Raw genomic sequence first — 25,235 nt, 5'->3', positions numbered from 1 at the left:
CTTCAGAGGAAGGGGAATCTCCCACCCATCTGGTGTAGGGAGTTACCCACTAACACTGTCTCAGTCACATCTGGATTGAGCTTCAGTCTGTTGGCTCTCATCCAATCCATTCCTGAGGCAAGACACTGGTCCAGCACTTCCACTGCCTCACCTGCAGATGTAAAAAAAAAAAAAAAGTAGAGTTCTGTGTCATAAGCATATTGCTGACAACATACTCCAAAACTCCAGATAACCCCACTTAGTGGTTTTGTGTAGATGTTAAACAGCATAGTTATGTTTACATAAAAGGTATTTTAAGTTAAGAATTAATTTTCTAGTATGATGTTAGATTTGGGCTTGTGGTAAGGCTAACTGTTGTCAGGGCTCTGTTTCTGTTTGGATGATGCAAAATTCAGCTGAGTGAATGAAGGAACAAATTATTTTCAGTAGCTTTCAATTACTCAGCTCTGAAGCAACTGTTGGGTGCATTCTGATGAATAAGGAGAGATGTTGGTCATTTTAGTATAATGTTGCTGTCCATTCCAAAAGTTATTTATCTGTGGAATAGGTTTTTTTTGGGAAGGAAGAATCTCATTCATATTTTGAATTTTCAGATTGCTGCAAAAAATTCATTTTGGTTTTAGCGTCTTCACGTATGGCCTGAATAATGTGTATTAGTTGGTTGAAAATGCATGAAAATGCAGACAGAAAGCAATAGCAAATAAACATTTATATACAGCCATGGTAAGAGCGGCCAATGAGATGGAACAGAGAGTACCTAGAGGCTGCCATTGCTGATGGGTGTCTGAGGAGGAGGAGAGTTCTTTTGCTCTTTCCAGCAGCTGTCTAAGGCAGCAATGGAATCAAGGGATTGGCACAAAGTGCAGACTACCTAAATACACCTCCTTTGATGGAGCCCAATGGGGACAGTCACCCAATAGCCCCTGTCCCATCATACCAGTCCTCATCCTTTGTACCGTCTAAGTAATGAAAAACACTCATTAATGTATTAGGTAATGGTAAAGGTACCCCTGACCATTAGGTCCAGTCGTGACCGACTCTAGGGTTGTGGCACTCATCTAGCTTTATTGGACGAGGGAGCCGGCATAAAGCTTCCGGGTCATGTGGCCAGCATGACTAAGCCGCTTCTGGCGAACCAGAGCAGCGCACGGAAATGCCGTTTACCTTCCTGCTGGAGCAGTACCTATTTATCTACTTGCACTTTGACGTGCTTTCAAACTTCTAGGTTGGCAGGAGATGGGACTGAGCAACGGGAGCTCACCCCGTCGCAGGGATTCGAACCGCTGACCTTCTGATCGGCAAGTCCTAGGCTCTGTGGTTTAACCCACAGCACCACCCGCGTCCTCAGTAATGTATTACATACACACAATTACACTGCCTTTGTAGAGATACAGCATCACAGGTCAAATAGCCATGTTTGCAGTCCAATACCATTGAAGAAATGAACAGAAACCACAGTCTTTAATTCTTTTTCTTTCCCCTCCCCCTTGTTTCCAAAAGGACTCTCTACGGATGGTGGGGCCAAGCGGCAAGAGCATCTCTCTCGGTTTTCCATGCCTGATCTAAGCAAAGATTCTGGAATGAATGTCTCAGAGAAGCTGAGCAACATGGGGACCCTGAATTCCTCCGTCCAGTTCAGGAGTGCCGAGTCTGTCCGGAGCCTACTTTCCGTTCAACAGTACCAAGATATGGAAGCCAACCTGCACGACCTCACTAACCCCATTGGATACAGGGACACACCGTCCCGTGGAAGGATGCACCAGAGCTTTGACTATGACAGTGGGATGCCGGGGAACAAATTGGCTGGGCAGGAAGGTGCCCGGCATCCCCCCATGAGCGAGCGCACCCCAAGACGAACTAATCTCCGAGATGACGATCGGCGGTATCGCCCCCACAGGCCCCGGCGGTCCAGGCGCTCCCGCTCAGACAATGCCCTTCACCTCGCCAGCGAGCAGAGCTACAAGTTGAAAGAAAGGCCCTCTCTGCGAGCCAGGGAAGACTACGATCAGTTCTTGCAGCAGAGAAGTTGCCGAGAGACGGCAGAGCAGGGCGCACGGAGAAATCTGTATGGCCAGTGTCCAAGGACCGTATCGGACCTTGCTTTGCAGAACCACTTTAGCGAAAGGTGGGGACCCTACTTTGCTGAATACGACTGGTGCTCGACGTGCTCCTCCTCCTCCGAATCTGACAACGAAGGCTACTTCCTCGGGGAACCGATCCCGCAACCCAGCCGCCTCCAGTACGTCACCGGCGAAGACCTCCTTCACAAATACGGCTCCTACAGCATGCCGAAGTCTTCCACGCTAGGTGGTCGAGGACAGTTACACAGCCGGAAAAGGCAAAAGAGCAAAAACTGCATCATAGCATAACCACGTTGCCCAAGCACAGTGTTGGAGAATGTAACTACTTCATCAACTTGCACTGTTGTAGGTCTTAAAAGTGCTTTTCATTGTAACGGAAATACCTGCCGAGCTGGGAGCTGTAAGAAGGAGGTCATAGACAAGGGTCTATAAATAGTCATAATCGTTGGCATGGTGAATATGTTTTGCACATTTTATTTTGGGGATGGAGGGAGGGATAAAATTTATTTTAGCATGTAATCGTCACAAATTTACCTCCTTCCCACAAGTAGCTGCCACCCACTTAATACACAGTTCACCCTCATCTTTTAAGTTGCCATTGTTTTCTATAACCAGCAGTTAGCTTCTAGTTAATTTTCTCTCTCTTGATTTTTCATTTTCATCACCTGCTTTTGGTCATTCTTCTGCCAGATTGTGTAAGTTATTTCCATGATTGTTCTGTAAATGCAAAGAAAATGAGAGTTTGGAGAAAAATATTTTTGTATTTTGTAATATCAGAGGAATTTCTGTATCTTAGGAGTCCCTGGGAAACTCATGCCTATCCATCATGCTTTTCAGCTAGAGCTAAACAAACAGAGCTTCAGAACCCTTTATCTTTTGCCATCAGATTTTTTTTCTGGATCATTAAGGCTTTCCTTTCTGCACCTGCTCTAAAAGCAAAAGAGCCTCTTATAAATTCATTAGCTCTTGCGGAGGCCTACAGGGTTGCTTTTAAATAATAATATTAATAATAATAATAATCTACTAACACTTGCATTTTATGTTATTCTGTAAAACAAATAGAGGCGTCTGTTACCGAAACAAAATAAAAAAAATACGTTGCTGTTTTTCCAACGACATTTAAGCAAAACCCGTAACCACCAAATGTTTGGAAAAAGAACCCAGGTCTAAGAAGGAAGTTTACATCTATTTGGAGAGGGCTGGAGTCGCTAAAAAAAAATAATTCAGCTACTTTTGGGAGGATAGACCAAAACAGTTGTAAATGGTTCAGTTGTGTGGTGTCAGCATGAACTTGTTTTGAGTATAGAATTGTTTTCTGGTGCTCTAGTTTCCTGGCATTTGTTAACTGCTGTTCATTACCAAGAGGTATCTTCAACACTGCCTTCTTCTGAAATTCATAATGAAACGAATACATCCTAATCATGTCAGACTTAAAGCCTACCCTTGGGAGATAATCACTTCAAACCCATTACGAAGGCAGTTTGAAGGGCCTATCCTCAGGGTAGAATGGAGTCCATTCTTTGGAAGTAGAACAAAGCAACAACAGCTTCAACATGGTAGTTATATACATAGGGCTCAAAGTGTACTGTGTGCTATGGTGGATGTGATTTTTTTTCTCTGTATGCTTTAAACAATTGGGAGATTGACACCCAGATGTGTTCTATATTGTTTTCAGATGAGACAGCGGGAAAGAAGGAAATTCTTTTTTTCTCTTTTGGTTGATGTACTTTTTACTACAGGGCTGTAAAACGGGTTTCAGTAGACCCCCAGCTAAATAGGATCTTGCCAGCTTACACCACCTGTGGAGAACTGGGTGGCTCTGTTAGAACAAGAGTCAATGGGAATAGATGGCAAAACCCAAATTGGTGTGAGGGGAATGGGGCAGACAAACAAACAGACAGGTGTGGGAGCCCTGACTCTCCAGTTGGACCTAAGAAATGGGGTCTTTGGGCCTGCTCCAGCTCCACTGTGGAACAGGCCTTGGATCAATGTACATGTAACACTGAGGGAACAGATGGCCTTGCCTATTGGAAAGCAGTGACTTGGAAGGAAATCTCAGATACGGATGTATCCATAGCACAGCTAAGAATCTTTTTGTTGTGCATAAGGAGAATGTGATAATTATGATTTTTTTTCCACAAAAAAAATAAAGAAAGAAAAAGAAACAAGGTGATGTATAAAAAGAAAGACTTTCTTGGCTTCAATGAATGAACATATTGGCCCAAACTGAAAATATATTGGTGTGTGTTTTTTACAGTAGATTCTATTCGCTGTCATCTCATTAGGGGGCATATGTTTATTTCCTTTTGACTCATTTTATGCTCAGTGGAGTAGAACCCACAGTGTCTGTTATCATTCTGATGTGCCCCATTGACATCTCACAAGAAGACAGTTCCCAATGCATTTCAATGCAGCTGAAGCACACAAAGCTGTCCATGACATATAAGAGAGCAAGGGAACTTGTGTGGGCTGCAGGTTCACCTCATAACCCCTGGATCTTGGGAATGGCAGTACAGTCTGCAGTAATCATTTGACTTACACTCACAAGTGGAAACATCCCATTTTGTCTCTCACACATTGTTAACTAGCCATGGTTTGTACAAACTGCCACTTCCTGTGTTGCCTTTTCACTTATTGGACAGAACCATGATGACCATGTTAACACCTTAAATGGATTAGAAATGGTAGACATAAATGGGAAATTTAGAGGGGAGGGAAACCTAGATATGGTTTACTAAATGTATGAGCATGATTCATTTAGGCTGGGGTGGACCCTGTGGCCCTACAGACATTGGTGGACTCCAGATCTCATTTTCCCTGACCCTTGGGCATGCTGGCTGAGGCTGAAAGGGGTTGGCAGTCCAACGACACCTGAAGAACCACCCCTGATTTATGCCCTGGTCAAATTAATCAGTTCTTAGGTTTGTTTTAAGGTATTAGGGCACCAAGAAGTTGGCATATTACATATTAGGCCCAAAGCAACTAATGTGACTGAACCTCCTGGAAAACAATGAGACTCTTACTACTACTATTAGCACTAAATTTTATTTATGAAATACTTTATATGAAAAATTCAGCCTGCATTGAACTGTACTACAAGTACCTATCCTTGCTACATTTTATGCATTTGTTATTTAAATGACCATTTTAATAATAAGATCTTTAAAAATGCAGTTTATCAAGGTGTGACTCAATCAGACATGATTTGAGGATTGCTGTCTATAAAGCTGCAATTCTCTGCCTGCTTACCTGGGAGCAAACCCGTTGAACTCAACAGGACTTGCTTCTGAGTAAACATGCATAGCATTAGGCTGTAAAACCCTTAGATATCTTTAATGTGCCGTTTTCAGATAACCAAAGGAATGGTTTGTACTTTGGAGGGAGTTGCATATGCATAATACCTTTATCGGTAGTCCATAATTGCCAATAATTACATATAATTACTTCTTGAAATTACATACAGATTGTTAATTGGGGACAGATCGTTAACTGGTGTTAATCAGCATATTCCAGAGAGGTGTAGAGATTCATGGCGATGCATCGAGGAGAGGAAAAACACGCATGTGCTGAATTTGACAACCGTCACTCTCTGATGCACTGGTGAAACCCCCCAAATACCAAATGTAAGCCTGTGATTTCACCCTTAACTTCATAAAAGTTTCTATAGCAATTTTAGAGGTTAATGGCGTCAGTCAAAGAAAGAAGGAAGCAGCCAAGAGTTGGCAACATGTTGAATCCTTTATCTGTCCGAAGAACAGATTAAGATGTGCGAGTTGGCAAGTGGAAACAATTTACTAATGCCATGGGTTGCTCAACAGCAGATACTATTGCGTGGACAAAGGCTGCATATAGTCTTAATATTCTGTGAAGCCAGGCTAAGCCAACAGTTCAGTTCTGCACATGCCTCTTGAGAAGTAAGTTTTACTGAGTTTCCACAGGAACTACTGCCAGATAAGCATATAGTGCAGCCTACCGAACACATTAAGACTCCCAAGTAATGGTGCCATGGTTGGTCAACAAGATGTATAATGCTGCTTATATGAAGCCCAAACAGACTGGCTGGTCAAGTGAATTCAGAAGGCCAGGGCAGCTACCTTTGACAGGGCAAGTCAGTCCCTGAGTGTGGGCCAGTTGTGGGTCATTATAATCAAGTCACCTTATCAGAAAACCACCTAAACGAGTGTTTGTCTCTCTCTCTCTCTCTCACTTTGTGTCTGTGTGTGTGTGTGTGTGTGTGTGTGTGTGTATGTAATCATTAATCCTGCACACATTATCCATCTACACATACCATCTTTCCTGCTCCTATTTGGCGCAATTGGCTGTTGCCACGAGATCAAGTCCACATAAGTCCATTGATTAAAAGCATGGATTAAAAGACAATGTGAATGGAAGAAGAAGCCTTTACGCCATCCTTGCCTGGAGGATGAAGCCAGTCATAGAAAGGTCTAATGAATTCCTCCAGGCTTATGATAAATACTACAGGTGAATCACTGGTGTTAATGAATTGGATCCCAAACAACAGGAAGCTAAAGCAAACCACACCCACATTTTTGGTCCATCTGTACTCTACAGACAAAACTGAGGGTTGGCTCCTGTTAGAAAGTGTCCGCGATCAAAGCAAGATGAAAGCAGGAACATCTGGACATGCTTTTATTGCAGGAAGCCCCTTCAATGGAAAAGGTTTGCAGAAAAAGAATCATAAGGCAGCAGGGGCTTGAAGACAGCAATTTAGTGCACTGGGGTCATCAAAATCCAGGGAGTTGCGATAATCGCAGCTAAGAAAATGACTGTATGTCGTAACAGAAGAAAGTCTCTTGGTGGCAGGCAGGTATTGTAATAGGCAGTTTGTAAGGAGGGACGCGGGTGGCACTGTGGGTTAAACCACAGAGCCTAGGACTTGCTGATCAGAAGGTCGGCGGTTCAAATCTCCCATTGCTCGGTCCCAGCTCCTGCCAACCTAGCAGTTTGAAAGCACGTCAAAGTGCAAGTAGATAAATAGGTACTGCTCTGGCAGGAAGGTAAACGGCGTTTCCGTGTGCTGCTCTGGTTGGCCAGAAGCGGCTTAGTCATGCTGGCCACATGACCCGGAAGCTGTACGCTGGCTCCCTTGGCCAGTAAAGCGAGATGAGCGCCGCAACCCCAGAGTCGGTCACGACTGGACCTAATGGTCAGGGGTCCCTTTACCTTTAAGGAGAGACGATAACAGTAGCTTTTGTTTACTTGCCCAGTGAGGCTCTGTGTTATTTTCTCAGGGAAATGATTAACAAGGTAGAGAACTTCAAACAAGGGGTGGTAATCCCTGGAAGTGGAGACTTAAATGATGCAAAGGACACTAACAAGGGCACAAGAATAAAATAAGTAATAAATGTTGGAAATGTATAGAAAAAGAAGGATATTTTTATCACAAGTGGTGGGAATGTAAGAAAGTGAAAAGCTTCTGGGAAATGATATACAATGAGATGAAAAATATGTTGAAATATACATTTGGGGGGGAAACAGAAGTATTTTTACTTGGCATTGTAGGGGAGTATATTAACAGACAGGATAGTAAATTGTTTTTATATAAAGAGGGGTGGGATAGCCCAGGCACAGGTTCCCTCTAAAATAGCCAAAGTTATTGCAGATCGTGGTCTTGTTAACAGAGAATCATAGAATGGTAGAGTTGGAAAGGACCCAAGGGCCGTCTTGTCCTACAATGCAGGAATCTCAGGTAAGGCACCCATGACAGATGGCCACCCAACCTCTGCTTTAAAACCTCCAAGGAAGAAGAGTCCACAACCTCCTGAAGACCATTCCGCTGTCAAACAGCTCTTAGTGAGGGTGCATACACCTGGGTGTTTGAGAATGGTTTAGTTGAGATTCCTGAATTGCTGGGGATTGGGCTAGAGGACCCTCAAGGAGTCCCTTCTAACTCAATGATGCTATGATTATGTGATCAGCGGCACTTAATCTCTTCTAGGCAGGTCCGTTAACTGACTGGCTTGCTCTTAAGATCCTATTCGTCTTAAAGATGCAGTAACATAGATCAGCATGGCGGCGTGCCCGCAAAGGAGGCTGCAGAATAGGAAAGATGAAATGTGGGGTGGTCTGTGTGCAACAGAGATTCCGTGTTCCATAAAGAGAGATGCAACTCCTTAACGTTAGCTGTTGCTCCACCGTGGAGTCTCGGGACAGAGTGACGGCCATCTGTGAAGTCGCCCGAAGAAAGCTGTGTGTGGCACCAAACCCAAAGGCTCTTTCCTCCTCGTCTAGATGACAGCTGTTTCCATTCTGAGGGCCTCGGAGCAACATCTGCAAGAAATCAAGTGCAGGAGCCCATGCTGCAGCAATATGCCAAATTCCAGCGTGCGAGTCGGGCCCTGTTCTTAGCCGTTTTGTGTGTGAGCCTCTCTTAAAGTTCTCCTTGAAAACCGGGCTGTGTCAAAATGCACCTAACCCTGTTTGGATCGTCTGAGCTGCATCTGTATCTTTTTAGCAGTAGTGTGTGTGTGTGTGTGTGTGTGTGCGCGCGCGCGCGCGCGCAATTCTGCCTTTCCAGCCCTTCCAAGGATCGGAGCAATGAGCACTTTTTGCTGGGGAGAAGAAAGCTGCCTCAATGAGTTGTGCGAAATCTTGGCTGCTGGCTGCCAGCATCGACCAATCAACTCACAGTTGCTCTGCATAGAAATGGCAAGATCTGAATTCAAATGGAAATAGGTAGGGTGGACCTGTACGGAAAGGCAACCTGCAAGAGCTCTTCTATTGGTTCGTGTGATCTGGAGATGAACCCTTGCATTCCACTGGGATAAAACACATTATCTAAGAGCATAAGTACATAAGAAGAGCCTCTTGGATCAGGGCAGCCAGTCTGGCATCCTGCTCTCACCATGGCCAACCAACTGTTTATGGGAAACTCGAAAACAGGACCTGCTCCCCATAACATCCTCCCTACTTGGAGGTCCCAGCAGCTGGCATTCCTGTACCTCCACTGCCTCCTGCTTGAAAACACAGGAGACGAGAGCCCTCTTGCGCTCAGGTCCTGCTTGCAGTATATTCCCAGAGGCATCTGGGTTGGCTAGATGGGTCATTGGCCTGATCCAGCAGGCTTTTCTTATGTTCAGCAACAGATTCCTAAAAATAGAGACCGCTCCTGGTAAATTGGAACAGTCGGAACATATGGCTAAGCCTTATCTGCAGTTCCTCTTCCCAAAATTGGGGGGTGATTACTACAAAAGAACGCATACACACATCAAAAGCAGAATAAGAGCCCCACCACTTTCAGTGGGAAATATGCCAAGGCCTGTTTGGCTAGCATCCACTTCATTCCTTCTAACATGCCGCCCCCTCCCCCTTGTTTGGGTATTGTCCCCACATTCGCAGAAGAGGTAAAAGGTAAAGGACCCCTGGTCTGGTCAAAGGCATCTATGGAGTTGTGGCGCTCATCTCACTTTCAGGCAGGGAGCCAGCATTTGTCCACAGACAGCTTTCTGGATCATGTGGGCAGCATGGCCAAACCGCTTCTGGCACAGCAGGACACCGTGACGAGTGCCAGAGTGCACGGAAACGCCGTTTACCTTCCCACCGCAGTGGTACCTATTTATCTACATGCATAGGTGTGCTTTCAAACTGCTAAGTTGGCAGGATCTGGGACAGGGCAATGGGAGCTCACCCCGTCAAGCAGATTCGAACCGCCAACTTTCAGATCAGTAAGCCCCAGAGGCTTGGCGGCTTAGACCACAGCGCCACCCGCTGTGTGAGTCAAAAGCTCACAGGTGTAAAGGCAGGATCATTTCCATGACCCAAAATATTCAGTTCTGCAGCACTGCAGATTGTGAGCGATGCTTTACATTGACATTGTGGTGGAAACACCAGCATGCTCACACCCGGGTCCCAGCTGAATTCAGAACTTTTTTGGTCACTGCATTCCTAACCTTCATAGCAAAAGTGAAAGAGACTCTTAATCTAAGGGCTGTGGGTTTGATGCCACATGTTCGGCAAACAGATTCCTGCATTGCAGGGGCTTGGACTAGATGACCCTTGTGGTCCCTTCCAACTCTGCAATTCTGTGATTCAAAGAAGGAAACCTGGTAACTCTAACACAAATGCCTTGAAGAAGATTCTTGGACGCAAGCAACGTACAAGTGAGCTGACAACACCGGTACTAAAGAGAGCAGCAAAGAGTTAATATGTATTGTTTGTCCCCCCCCCCCCGGCATTTGCTGTCAGGTACGTGAGGAAACTGTTAACGCTTCCTGCTCATCTATGATTAACTGCTTCTGACACAATGGATGGAAGGAGCTACACCAGCCGGCGGTGTTCTGCTTTGTAGCCATCTGGCCCTGCTTGCTGCATCCCTCTTTCTCCACAGGCCACGCTCTGGACGACCTGCGTAAGGGCAGATGTGTGCCTTCGAAAGGTATTTCCCTCAGAGCGTTCCTCGTCGCAGGAAATCGTGACCTTATTCTCCTCCTGCTTATTCCCTTAAAAGGTGGCTGGGCCGAAGGCGCGACGCAATAGAGACACAGCTAATTTCATGTGTTGGAAGAGTAAGAGAGCATCTCTCTGGAGGAACATTCTCAAGGGTGTTTTCAGGCGTTGGGGCCTGAGACCAAATGACAACATACGGATGCAACAAACATACTTGCAAGTGTTATTGTTATACAGACTGTGGCACAAGCTTGTCAGGGAACGGGTGCCAGCTTCTGCTCCATGACCAGGGTGCTCTCTCATGTATCCACTGCCTGTTTATTCGATTTATACCCCCAGCCTTTCCTCTCAGGAGCGCAAGGTCACATACCCTGCTCTCCCTTCTCCTCGTTTTATCTTCACAGAAACCCTGTGAGGTAGGTTAGGCTGAGAGACTGTGACTAGCCCAAGATCACCCAGAAAGCTTTAGGCTGAGTGGGGATTCGAACCCTCATCTCCCAGGTCATAGCAGAGCACTCTAACCACTGCACCACATTGACTCTCATTATGCACTCATTATGTGAAGCGCCTCTAATTATTTGATTTGCCAGCTAAAGTCCACCACCTCTCCGTCACCCCCTCCCTTCTCTCCACAAGATGCTTTTGACACCCATGGCCTTTTATACCTCCTACGCCCCCCTCCCCATTTGTGGGTGGGGTGGGAAGGACACAACAGTGGGTTTGGAGTTAGCTAGCGTGGCCTCACTTTTCTCCTCACAAAATGGTTATTTGTGTGTGTGTGTGTGTGTGTGTGTGTGTGTGTGTGTGAGAGAGAGAGAGAGAGAGAGAGAGAGAGAGAGAGAGAGAGAGAGAGAGAGAGAATGCTTGGGTAAGATTATTATCGATCAGGTTATTTTTTCCTTACCCTGCAATACCCATCTTTGGGTAGACACAATTTGGGTGATGACAAAGGCTTTTCTCCTCTCCTTCCAATGCAAATATGCTCCAGGGATTCCAAACCACATTAGTAATTCAGAACCACATGCATCTGCCCATCTAAATAGTCCTGGAGTGATAAAAATCAACCTGGAGTGATCTTGAGTTCCCTTTGTGTGCCGCAGAAGCACTGGGGGTATGACTTGCCATTGGTGATGAAGGGGGGCTGCTGCTTTTTCTCCTTTCTCTTCCTCCGGCTCCCTCAGTTTTGATTTCCCCATCATGTGTGCCGGAGAGGGGGTGATGAAGAACAAGGTAGCCAGTGTGCTGCTGGAACAAGGTCTGGACTTGTGTTCGCAGCTGGGGAGATTTAATGAGGCTGTGTGCTGGCCAGCTTCCTTATTGACAGGGCTGTCTGAGCTTGGACGGTCAAGGTGTTTGTTCTGGTGATGAGTTGCCTGGCAGCCAGCGTCTTGGGCACCCAAGCGGCTCTGGCTATTCAGAAGTAGCTAGCCAGTGGCATTGAAGCAAGGCTTGGCTCGATGCTTCGCTGTTTTCATCAGAGCGGCATAACAGCTGAGGCCTAGCCCTGCTAAGCAAGTACGGCACGAGAAGCTTTTTCTGCAAAGACTCACCATCCATACAGAGACCAGTTTCCTCTCATCCCTATGATTCTTGGTTGTAACCCTGAGGTGTGGTCAGGCTAATGGAACAAGCAGAACAGCACACCCTCCACCACTTGGAAGCCAAAATCTGGGACGCTGTCTTCCTAGACACCATCCTCCCATTCTTTATTGCAGAAGCATGATGGCGGCCATTTGGGTTGCCATGATCTCACGTGATTTCAGGCCTCAGTTCCCCCCCTCAAAAAAGTGCTTTTGGGGGGCACAAGATTATGGCCCTGAAACAAGTGGGTTTTTTCCAGGGGGTGGAATCGCAACATGAAATTACGAACCAAATGGCTGCCATGCTTTCCCCAAAAATAATGGTTTGTCCCTCTTTTTCAAGACACTTGTGGGGTATGGAACAGGCCATGGTAGAGCTCTCAAAGGAGAGGCATTTTGAAACAGGGCTCAGCTTTTATCTACTTCCTCTCTGACTCTCTCTCTCTCTGTGTGAGTGAGGGGGGGTGGGGAGGAAGGAGGAAGGAAGGAAGGAAGGAAGGAAGGAAGGAAGGAAGGAAGGAAGGAAGGAAGCTGAATAGCCAATCTTGCCTTGTGCTAGGCTGAGAAGAGGCACAGAGGCTTGACTTGCTGAATCCAAAGCTATGACTTTGGGAACACACCTAGAAACCTAATAGGGGAACAAGCTCTGTTGGAAAGCTAATGCTGCAAGCCCTTCGCTCTTATCCTCAGGTGGTATATACAGTGGTACCTCGGGTTACAGACGCTTCAGGTTACAGACTCCGCTAACCCAGAAATAGTGCTTCAGGTTAAGAACTTTGCTTCAGGAAGAGAACAGAAATCGTGCTCCGGCGGCGCGGCGGCAGCAGGAGGCCCCATTAGCTAAACTGGTGCTTCAGGTTAAGAACAGTTTCAGGTTAAGCACAGACCTCTGGAACGAATTAAGTACTTTACCCGAGGTACCACTGTATGTATAAATAAAGCCAATACAGTACAAAGACAACATCGTCTCCAGTTTCCTTTCCCAGAAAACCAAACTTGAGGTATGCACGGGAATCTCTCTCCGCTTGGAGTTTGGGGTGCATGTAACTTTTTAAAAAAATACTAAATAAATATTAGTTCAAAACCAGTCTGTGAAATGTTTAGGCTTCTCATATTCTGGAGGCTATTGTGGTAAAAATGGCTGCTTTGTCAATGGGCAACCTAAGGGGGGGGGAATAGTTTCTTGGAGACAAGCATTAGAAGAATGTGAAAGAAAATAAGGGGACTGATGGCAGTTTGGTTAAATACATAGCAACTCATCATTATTCAGATCTCATACCCCATCATGAAGTGATATAAACATAGTAGCTAATTTCCCATTTCACTAATGGCTTTCCTGCCCAAATCACCCTAGGTCAAGTGGCCGGCTGGTGGCATATTCGACAGATGAGGAGACATTATCAGATGTGCAGCTGTGTGCGCAAGGCCAAGTGATAAGGCCATCCTGCCTCTCTTGTCCCATGAGCCCTCAGCCCATCTACTGCAGGGCTGACACAGCATCTGCCAGATTAAAAATAGAATGGAAGGCCTAAGGCCACCATTGCAGTCCATCTGTGGTCTAGAGGCTTGATGGAGAAAGGGAGAATGGGATGGCCTGGTTGACCCAGGATTGCTCCATGCTTCACTTCTCTTTTCAGTATCAGAAGGACCTCTAAAGTCAGGGAAAGTGAGACTGCCATGGGCCAAGGAAGGCAAGGCGATGTGAAATCTGCTGGCACTATGGCTGCCTGTTGTTGTTTAGTCATTTAGTCGTGTCTGACTCTTCGTGACCCCATGGACCAGAGCACGCCAGGCTGCCTAAGGATGGATAAATCGATCAGTTTTTCTTTCTCTCTAATTTTTCCAGTCTTTTGAGTTCATCACATTTTCATATCGTGAAAATGCATCAGCATTTTAGTGCAAATTTCTCCCACCATACACATTTTTGCATGCAATTTTGGCTAATATATACATTTTTTAAAAAAGCAATTTCTCCTGATAGAATGTATTTTGAATGTTATTTTAACGGATGTATGTACACTTTGAATTCATGTAACCAGTACTCCCTTGGAGAATTGCACAGCATGGTTTGGATAAGTGTGGATTTCGAAGGATGCCTGTGTTTCAGTTTGTGTGTTGTTTTGGAAGGTGCAAATTAGTGCAAATTTCCCCACCATCTCATTTGATGCCAGCTGTGCCCATTTCCTGAAGCACACTCAGTGAAATAGCCTGGCCCAGGGGCTGGTTTGGCTGGTTATTTTGTGCAATTTGGACACACAGGCCTTCCCCTAGCTGTGGGCGCTTCCACACAGCTGCTTATGTTGCTGCTCCTGCATGAAAATTCTGCGCAGTGTCCACAGGCTGGCATCCTCATCACCATGCCACCCCATATTATTTCCCCATCTAATCTGGATTTATTGCTTCCACTCAAAACAATTAAAATAACAGCAACGTGGGAATGGCAAATCCAGATTAAACAGAAGGGGGAAAGATATGAGATGGCTTTTTTATGAGGACACTGTGAAAAAACTACAATGCATGTGTTGGAAATCACATGCATCCTCTCCTTTTGAGCCTTGCTTAACATGGGTGACACACCATACTTTCATTGGTGACACATGTGGACATCCATGTATGTTTACAAACCCCACCCAGTGTCTCCTGGTGTGAGAAAAAATTATAGCCTTAGGCCTATGCATGTGATAATGTTGAAAAGCTACTGAAATGGATAGCTTTCGATTCATGGCTGCAGGAGCTGCTAGATGATTCCATTCGGCAAGACAAAGCCAGTAGCCACAGACTTCCTAGGTCTGTTGTAAAGAAAGGTAAAGGGACCCCTGACCATTAGGTCCAGTCGTGACCGACTCTGGGGTTGCGGCGCTCATCTCGCTTTATTGGCCGAGGGAGCTGGCGTACAGTTTCCAGGTCATGTGGCCAGCATGACTAAGCCGCTTCTGGCGAACCAGAGCAGCGCACGGAAATGCTGTTTACCTTCCCGCCGGAGCGGTACCTATTTATCTACTTGCACTTTGACGTGCTTTCGAACTGCTAGGTGGGCAGGAGCAGGGACCGAGCAATGGGAGCTCACCCCGTCACGGGGATTCGAACCGCCCACCTGCTGATCAGCAAGTCCTAGGCTCTGTGGTCTGTTGTAGATCCAAGCAAATTTCATCATGTTGCTCTCTCATTTGCCACTGTCAAGATCTAAACGCAAGGTGATATCCGCCGTGACTGCTGAGTCTTTGGACTGGCACGCATATTATGTTTCTACAGAATTGTGCAGGCAGATCTAATTAACTGAACCTGAGAACTCTATTCATGTGATATAATTTCCTCCTCTGCCCACTGTACAGTCAGACCCCTGCTGCTTTCAGTTTAGCTCAAGACTTTATATTGCATGGTATGATTATGGAATCATTTTGGAGAAGAGGCATTCTGTCCAAACTGTAGAAGAGGTAAGACTATGTTCTGCTCCCCTCCCTGCAGTCTCAATAAGAATTGCCCTCCCCGCTATAATTAAATAAAGAAAAAATGCAGACACAGTGGCATGCTAGCCAGCTAGCATAACACGACATCATGAGCATATTTTGTTGGGGAAATTACAGGCAGTGGCGTAGCGTGGGTTGTCAGCACCCGGGGCAAGGCAAGTAATTTGCGCCCCCTAACCCGTTGATTTTAGCACTTGAGTCTCTTCCGCACCCCTCCCCAGATGTTGCGGCTGGTGCGCCCGGCCCCCCTGCACCCCCCACACTACGCCACTGGTAAGAGGTCAAGGCTAGGAGGTGGTAAAAGAAGAGGACTCGTCCTTATTTTCACACACTCCAGGCAGTGGGGACATGCTAGGTAGGAGTGGAAAACAATAGAAACGTATTGGGATATGGACTACAATGCTTGAGGGAAACAGAGAGAAAGCAACAAGCTCTGGAAAGTGTTTTTGGGGAGGGGCAAGTGTCTGTCATTCTCTGGAGATTTGATGTGAAGCAGTGGGATTTGCTGCTAGAGCATTGCAGCTGTGTACTTCCACCTGTGCTCAAACTAATAACTTGTAAATAAACTTACATATCACACAATGCCATTAAGCTCCAACGTCTCCCTCTGTAAGGAAACCAAACCCAGGTAAGCATGTGCTCCTGGAACTTCTTGCTACTTGGTGAAAGCGTGATAAGCACAGCGATATATCCACCACAAAATGTGCGATGGACCTGCTGAAGCAGTCCTCCCTCCCCCAGGGCTTCCTTGTAGCAATTTCATCCGACAGGAGGATATCAGTTATGTCCAAGGAAATGGACAACTGGATCCAGCGGGAGACGATCCGTCTTTCACAGCAGTGCTGAGTTTGCTCGAAAGAACGAACAAAACAAGGTCAGCCGTAATATGCTAATTCAATCTGAGTAAGTGACACATGCGGAAGAATGCATAATTCAGTCAATCACATCAAGTATGAATTAATTCACAAACGTGGTTGTGAATGGCAAAATGACTGTTTCCGTTGAAAGGCTGCAAACCAATGCTCTTGTGAGAGGGGAAAAGTGAACTTTACCACCTAGAGTGGAAGGAGGACAGGGTCTATAGCAGAGTAGGCTTTTCATGTAAATGGGCAGGATAGATCCTGAATAAGGGGCAGGTACATGGGATGCGGGTGGCGCTGTGGGTTAAACCACAGAGCCTAGGACTTGCCGCTCAGAAGGTCGGCGGTTTGAATCCCCGCGATGGGGTGAACTCCTGTTGTTCAGTCCCAGCTCCTGCCAACCTAGCAGTTCAAAAGCACATCAAAGTGCAAGTAGATAAATAGGTACCACTCCGGCGGGAAGGTAAACGGCATTTCCGTGCACTGCTCTGGTTCGCCAGAAGTGGCTTAGTCATGCTGGCCACATGACCCAGAAGCTGTCTGCGGAAAAACACCGGCTCCCACGTCAAGATGAGCGCTGCAACCCCAGAGTCGGTCATGACTGGACCTAATGGTCGGGGTCCCTTTACCTTTTAAGGGGCAGGTTCCCCACAACTCCCCGTATACCTTCCAGGGCAAGGGTTGCTCGCATGATGCCCTCCAGAGGGTGTTGGACTCCCATCAGATGCCATCCAGCATGGCCAATGGTCAAGAATGATGGGTGTTTTAGTCCAGAACACCTGAAGGGCAACACCACCTGTCCTATGGGAATGAAAGGCCACGTCATGAGCTGCCCCCTGTGGTGAGCAAGTGAACTGCAGGTGGTGGCTTTCAAATGAAGGACTGTACCCTCAGCCCCCCGGGGTGGTCCCCATCCACTCAGCCTGGCCATTGGAATCTCCTTAACAGAAAAGAGCATGGCAGTCAGGCCTGGCGTTAGCAGCTAGTCAGATCAGGCACTGGCCAAGGGCCAGGAGCTCAGAGGGGCCTTTTCACCAGCCAAGCCTAACCCTGCTGCCACTAGCCATGATGCACGGCCACTTACCTGCCTGCCTGACCCCCTCTCTGCAAGGCCCTTGGATGATTGGATGTGTTGAGATAGCAAGTTCAATGGGAAACATTCTGCTCCCATGTGTGGCAGACTCCCACCCATCAAATTGCACAATAGGCAACACCCCAATCAGAAATGTGGAGCTGGGGGAAAACATTATATGGTTGGAAAGTTGATAATATACAGCTTGAAAAATGGGAGTGGGGAATTAGGTTCATGCCATGCTTTTTTCCTGCGGGGACGCAGGAGGACGCATACCCCTAAACATTTTGTGAATTTAAGTTTGGCCTCATTGAGGCGCAGTATTTCAATATGAGTAGGAAAATGAGAGTACCACAAAACTTTTTTAAAAAAAAGAAAAAAAAGCACTAGATACATGTGTTTATTAAGCATTTAAATCTGTGTCAGAGATACAGTGGTGCCTCGCAAGACGAAATTAATTCGTTCCGCAAGTTTTGCCATCTAGCGAATTTTTCGTCTTGCGAAGCACGGTTTAAATGGCTTAACAAAGTCGCAAGACGTTTCCGTCTTGCGAAGCAAGCCCATAGGGAAATTCGTCTTGCGAGGCAAATCGCGGACGAAAAAACCTTTCGTCTAGCGAGTTTTTTGTCTTGCGAGGCATTCGTCTTGCGAGGTACCACTGTAGCATGTACACAATTATATAAGGGTAGAATATTGTTTCCATACCTCAACTGCCCAAACCAATGATTTTCAAGCAGTGTGCCATGGCACCTTGGGTTGCCTTGAATGAGGGTCAGGGGTGCCAAGGTCAACACTGGCCTCTGTCCCTCTTTCCTTCCCTCCTTCCTCTGATGCCCTCTCACATCTCCCAAAGGCTTGCATTTGTTGCAGCAGCTCTGATTGCACGTTCTACAGGTGAATGTTGCCTCAGGGGCTGGCCAGGATGTGCTGGCTGCCAGGAGCTGAGGCGGCCTCAGAGTAAGCAAGCAAGCAGGTGAGGGAGCCCAGCCAGCCAGTCCGCCAGTCCTTACTGTTGGGAATGGACAGGCAAGTGGGAGGCCAGCCAGGCAGGCAGATTGAATGTAGTTGGTCAAGGGAGCCATGGGCTTAAAAAGGTTGAAAACCTCTCACCCGATCCATGTTGGATTACTGTAATACGCTCTATGTGGAGCTAACTTTGAAGGTGACCCAGAAACTACAACTAATCCAGAATGTGGCAGCTAGGCTGGTGACTGGGAGTGGCTGCCGAGACGGTATAACACTGGTCCTGAAAGACCTACATTGGCTCCCAGTACATTTCTGAGCACAATTCAAATTGTTGGTGCTGACCTTTAAGGTCCTAAACGGCCTTGGTCCTGTATACCTGAAGGAGCATCTCCACCCCCATCGTTCAACCCGGACACTGAGGTCCAGCTCCAAGGGCCTCCTGGTGGTTCCCTCACTGCAGGAAGTGAGGTTACAAAGGACCAGGCAGAGGGCCTTCTCGGTAGTGGCGCCTTCCCTGTGGAACGCCCTCCCATCAGATGTCAAGGAAATAAACAACTACCTGACTTTTAGAAGGCATCTAAAGGCAACCCTGTTTAGGGAAGTTTTTAATGTCTGGTGTTTTATCATGTTTTTAATATTCTCTTGGGAGTTGTCCAGAGTGGGCAGGGGCATAAATACATTGTTGTTGTTGTTGTTGTTGTTGTTGTTGTTGTTGTTGTTGTTGTTGTTGTTGTTGTTGTTGTCGTCGTCAGTGCTTTCCCCCCCCTAAAAAAATGTTTAGGGGTACTCTCATTTTCCTACTCATATTGAAATACTGCCCTTCAATGAGGCCAAAATTAGATTCACAAAACGTTTAGGGGTATGCGTACCCCTGCATCCCCCCAGAAAAAAACACTGATGATTAATGAATCCTCCCTCTATAGTAGATAAGAATTACTGTGGAGAAACAAGCCACTGATACAAGGTGGAAGCAAGGTAAGGCACATGGAGCAGGTGTGGATGTGGAGTTTCTGATGCACTTGGAAAATCTATTCTAAAACAAAAACAAAAACCCTTGACTGTGCTCAGTGGTTGCTGCTACGGAGAGAGAGAAAATAGAAAAAACCTGAAAATGTGTATGCATACATCGAGAATGAAAATTTATCTGACTGAAATAATCCTTACCTGTGAAAAATAATCAGAACTGGCAGGCCTCACTAAGATAGTTATCACTTCATGACAATTGGTGTTTATTTAGCAGTCAGGTTGGTAAAGCCCTCAGCGAGTTCATTTTCCCTCTTTATTTGTGTAATTTCGCTCACACTCTGAAGACGGAAAAGGCCTATGCTCTGCTGCATCTAAGGATTTCCTTCTCTAAGTCAGTGCCTTTAATCTTAAATTACGTGCCTCATAAATATTCTTTCTAGGCTGACACAGGATTAGAGTCAAGCTGCTTTATTTTGGCGCTTGGTTTTAATTAGTTTGCTTTTGTGTCTGCGCCACACTCGCTCTCCATCACAAATTCATTATTTACATTTCCAGCATCTTAACTAATTCAAAACACATATTGATGTGGGGGAAATAAAGGGAGACAAATGCAGGTCAAACATCTGGGCACGTTCCAATTAATAATTACAATTTGCATTGTTCAAGAAATGTGCCAGAATTTATATAGTGCCTGCTAGGGGTTGTTATTAACATTGTCTGTTATGTTTATCATTCTATTGATTTGCATTAGAGGGACAATATTGTTGCTGTTGCTGTGGGATAAATGTTAGCAGGTTCCTTTGCTCAGGGAAAATGGGCTCCTGGTGAATTTGATGGCAAGGCGGCAACTGATTTTAGCAGGATCTGAGACTTGAAACACATTTTCAGGAACAATTTTGTACTTATTTATTTGAGGATCCACTTTTCAGCTCACATGATTTAACCTGATGACCTTCAACTTGGTTTCTTGCTGAGCACATCAATCATCCAGTCACAGTAAAATTGATATTTTTTTTTTGCACATCCATACCGTTCATGCTCCCCCCGCCCAATGTGTGAATAAAGTCTATCTTCACCATTAATCTCTACAGTAGCAACTAAAGTATATCAGGGCACATGTAATTTTATTTTTTACTTAGAATCATAGAATTGTAGAGTTGGAAGGGACCACGAGGGTCATCTAGTCCAGCTCCCTGCAATGCAGAAATCTTTTGCCCAATGTGGGGCTTGAACCCACAACCCTAAGATTAAGAGTCTCATGTTCTGCCAACTGAGCTATCTAACTAATATATAAGATGCTTCATGGCCTGAGGCCATGAGTGTGTGTGTGTGTGTGTGTGTGTGTGAGAGAGAGAGAGAGAGAGAGAGAGAGAGAGAGAGAGAATGAATTCATGAGTGGGTGGAAAAAATCCCATGACAATTGGCCAAGAGGGCGGCTGGCACCTGGCTGCCCCCTTAAATAGGCTGGGGGTGCGCTCTATGTGGGGCTTCCCTCACGCTTGACCCAGAAGCTCCTGCACAACTGCTGACAGGAGTAAGGCCTTGTGAACATATAGCACCTGTGCTCAGAGATCCACACTTCCTGCTTCTGCCACATTCTTGAGTCTTCAGCTAGAATAGCAATTATTCTCACGCCGGCAGGATTTGGGGAGTGGGGAAAAGAAGCAAAAACACTTTGAGTCCTTCACTTTCTTGAGAGTTAAGGAAACGCAACTAGTTAAGGAGAAGGAAGTCTCCGAAGTGCCCATCTGTTGTACAGCCCACTTGCCCCTTTCTTAGATTTTTGCAATGGTTGAAAGTGGTTGGAGAATCAAACAACGTCCCTTCTCCCAATCTAACGGACAACGGAAGATCCTGCACACCCAGTGCAGCTAATCCATAAACCTGAAGCCTCTTTCCTTCTGACACAGTGCCACTTAGAAGTGTCAAGCGTACAAGCTGTCTTCAGACAACTCCATGGAACATGCTAGGACTTTTCCTAAGACCTTTGGCGGTTCTATTTCTGACCCTAAAATGAATAGAGACATCACTGCTTAGATTGTAGAGCTTGTTGCGTATGTATACCAGAGTCCCACTCCAGGGATGTGGAAGCAGTGGCCCTCCAGATATTGGTGGACTTTGACCTCCACCAGCCCCCACCCAGCATGACCAATGGTCAGGGGTGCTGGGAACTGGAGTCCAACAACAACTGAAGGGCCACAGGTTTCCCCATCCTTGCTGTAGACCTTTGGGCCCAGGACAAGAATGAAGAACCACCATGGTGCAGCGGTTAGAGTGCTGGACTAGGGAGACAAATCCATAATCCATCATTAAGTGGCCTTGGGCCAGTCACTATCCCTCAGTCTAACCTAACAATGGCGGACAGGGAAGCTGAACCACACTAGATCTCCCTGTCAAAAGGAATGCCAGTGTTCTGTAACCAGAATCACTGATTCCTTTGATCAAACGTTCCTCTGCCCATATACGTCGTTTATTCCATTACCAGCATTTTTCTAACTTTGCAGACTTTGCTAAAATCAGTTTTAAACTTCTGGGTATCGAGACCGCTTGAAACATTTCCTAGATGTTCATTTCGCCGGAAGAGCTGATGCCCAGATTAGATAGCAGACACACAGCCCCACAAACAGCGCTGCAGCTCGGCCCTGTCAGCACCCATCCAGCTGCCTCCCTGACATTTCACAGTCCACCCACTCCACTTTGTTCATCCCAAAGTTATAATTTCCTTGATGACTTTCTCTCCCCAAGTTTCCGCTGAGCACCAAGATCGCCATCTGTTATTTGCCTTATTTTCGAAGTTCAAAGATTTTGCTTCAAGTGAGAAATGCATTGTATGTTGTAATTTTCCCCCAACAAAGAATTCCCTCCCACTCCTCAAACAAAAAAAGTATGGCGTGTTGGAGATTAACAAATAAGAAGAAGGGGAGGATTAATGGCAGAACCATAGCTCATTCAATTTAATGGGATTTCTAACAAGCTGTATCTATCTTACGTTAGCTTTTCCTCTCTCTTTTTTCAGGCTCTCGGAGTAATCTACAAATGTAATTAGAAATATTATTTCTTGCTTCAGGCCGTGAAAACTGAAGCTCGTGAAACGGAAGAATGGGACTTTCTAAAAGAGAAATGATCCACTCTCTAAGAATAGGGTGCTGTCAAATAGCACAACAGAGAAGAAGGGGTGCTGGAGAAAAATCAACCGTAGCAGATCGTGGGGATTGCTAAGCTATGGTGGTCTGTGCATCATAATAATAATAATAATAATAATAATAATAATAATAATAATAATAATAATAATAATAATAATAATAAATTTATATCCCGCCCTCCCCGGCCAAAGCCGGGCTCATTTCAGGACTGGATCTTTGCAATGCACATTAGTAGATGTGATTTGCACGAAATTAAAAGATGCCTGCTTCTTGGGAGAAAAGCAATGACCAACCTAGACAGCATCTTAAAAAGCAGAGACATCACCTTGCCAACAAAGGTCCGTATAGTTAAAGCTATGGTTGAATTATGGTGTTGGAGGAGACTCTTGAGAGTCCCATTGACTGCAAGAAGATCAAACCTCTCCATTCTTAAGGAAATCAGCCCTGAATGCTCACTGGAAGGACAGATCCTGAAGCTGAGACTTTGGCCACCTCATGAGAAGAGAAGACTCCCTGGAAAAGACCCTGATGTTGGGAAAGATGGAGGGCACAAGGACAAGGGGACGACAGGGGACGAGATGGTTGGACAGTGTTCTCCAAGCTACCAGCATGAGTCTGACCGAACTGCGGGAGGCAGTGGAAGACAGGAGTGCCTGGCGTGCTCTGTTCCATGGGGTCACGAAGAGTCGGACATGACTAAACGACTAAACAACAACAACATGCAAGCTGCAGCTGATGCTGATGCTGAATGTGGGGAAGATTGTTGAGTGGAGTGGCTGATCACAAACATGGGACACAAGTTCTAGAGGAAATGCTGTTGGTGTAGGATGTGAACGAGGGGTTAAATTACACTTGCTCTCCTCTTATTATTTTATTTATTAGATTTGTATACTGCCCTATACAAATACAGTGGTACCTCGGGTTGCAAACACCTCGGGTTACAAACACTTCGGGTTACAGACTCCGCTAACCCGGAAGTAGTACCTTGGGTTAAGAACTTTACTTCAGGATGAGAACAGAAATTGTGTGCTGGTGGCGCGGCGGCAGCGGGAGGCCCCATCAGCTAAAGGGGTACCTCAGGTTAAGAACGGTTTCAGGTTAAGAACGTACCTTCGGAACGAATTAAGTTCGTAACCAGAGGTACCACTGTACTGTACAAAGGTAGCCAGTGGAGGCTGACTGAGGTTGGTGGGGCAGTTCCTCCTGTGTCCAAATGGAGAAGCAAAGCACTGAATTGAATGGGGAAGCCAAACTATTAGAGAGAGAGAGATTTGAAAAAGAGAGCAGGGACAGAGGGCAGATTTGCCTGGGATCTCAAACAGCGAGACAAAATGCACAGGGCTTCTGCATTCAACACCAGCGACAACCAGCCAAGGAAGCCTTTTCATTATTTTTTTTACAGAGACTGGGAGCAGCACCAAACCCAAACAGAGAAAATGCCCCACCATGGTCATTGGATGGGGAGGGGGAATCTTTTGAGGAGTCCGGATGGGTTTGTTTTGTTTTGTGTGGTTGTTGCTGCCCAGCATGGTCACACTGCGAGGTCTGTTGCCCGTAGAAACCACTTTTCCCATGGGTGACCTGGGTCCGTTTAAAACAACAACCGATTACACATGTGACACGTCCAATGGCTTAGCTGTGGAAAAGCCTCATTAGCACCGCAACCTCCCACCAGCACCCTGGGGGAAAAGCGAGAGAGACTCCTGGCTCCGAGGAGCTTCTGTGAAGCGATCCTTGTCCCCCAGCAGGGTTTGCATTCAAGAACAGAAGCTCAAAGTGCCGATGATCCTTTGGGAACATCCTGGTCCCTTGGTAAAGAGATTCACCACTTGGTTACTGGCGGGGAAGCTGGCATAGTTTCTAAAGGGAGGCCAGGTCGCGGGTAATTGATTTTTGAGCTAGCAAAATATGCAAACGCCTGGGTATCTTTCGGCATGGGGTACGGCTGAAAAGCACGCTGCAGTCTTGGCCATCGTTGGCAACTGTGGGGAATGTTTCAAGAGCATTTATAACCACAGCCACCTTCAAAAATGTAAGAAGGGGTGCAGTTTTTTTGGGGGGGGCAAAGTTGTCGAGCTTTTTCTTCTTGCAAAATCTCAACAAAAAATGAGTTTTTGAGCTATTTTTAATGAAAATTGCCAGAATCTACACAACCAACATGGGCTGCCATACGTCCAGATTTTCCTGGACATTTGAGTGATTTCTGCCTGGATGCTGCTTAAGGTGTCTGAATACCAGCTATGTCTGGAAAATTCCGGACATATGGCAAGCCAGTTTTTTTGTCCTCCTGGGAAATGCTACTTGTTAAGTTGTGGGTGAACATATCAGACGACACAGCGGTTCTTCAAACAGCTCTTGTTTATTCACAGGCCAGAACAGAACTGAACTGAAGGCTTCAGCCAGCCTGCTTATATACAGCTCAACTACAAGGCAACAGTAACAACTTTCTGTAACTATCCAATCACTGAACGTCACTTTCAATTCCTTATTTGCATATGTGGACCTGAGTGAAAACTATCTACAGTATCCCCCTGCTGGCCTAGGGTGAGAACTTCAGTACATTACACTACTCCTGTTGAATTTCTGCCCGCTGTGCTTAAAAGCATACGGTTGCTGTCATGTATAAAGTCACAGGTGGGGCGGGCCCAGCATGCTGGCAAATGGTTGCATAAGATCTAAGCTTTGTCTCCCAAG

The 25,235-nt window shown here is 46.0% G+C and overlaps 2 protein-coding genes across 3 annotated transcripts in view; one reads left to right on the top strand and one right to left on the bottom strand.

The window, feature by feature from the left end:
• The window catches only part of PRICKLE2 (prickle planar cell polarity protein 2), a 252,106-nt gene extending 247,857 nt beyond the window's left edge, over positions 1-4,249 (top strand). For both annotated transcript variants that reach the window (XM_081184051.1, XM_081184052.1), the window contains one exon: positions 1,501-4,249. In XM_081184051.1, coding sequence (XP_081040177.1) covers positions 1,501-2,369 — 869 coding nt within the window. In that variant the 3' untranslated portion in view covers positions 2,370-4,249. The remainder of the gene's footprint in view (positions 1-1,500) is intronic.
• Positions 1-25,235, bottom strand: part of LOC308581639 (uncharacterized protein C3orf49) — a 239,089-nt gene that overhangs the window by 56,736 nt on the left and 157,118 nt on the right. The window lies entirely within an intron of this gene.

This window comes from Podarcis bocagei (genome assembly GCF_964188305.1).
Source record: "Podarcis bocagei genome assembly, chromosome: 2".
In the NCBI taxonomy this organism is placed as follows: Eukaryota; Metazoa; Chordata; class Lepidosauria; order Squamata; family Lacertidae; genus Podarcis; species Podarcis bocagei.
This window is presented reverse-complemented; position numbering and strand designations above follow the sequence as displayed.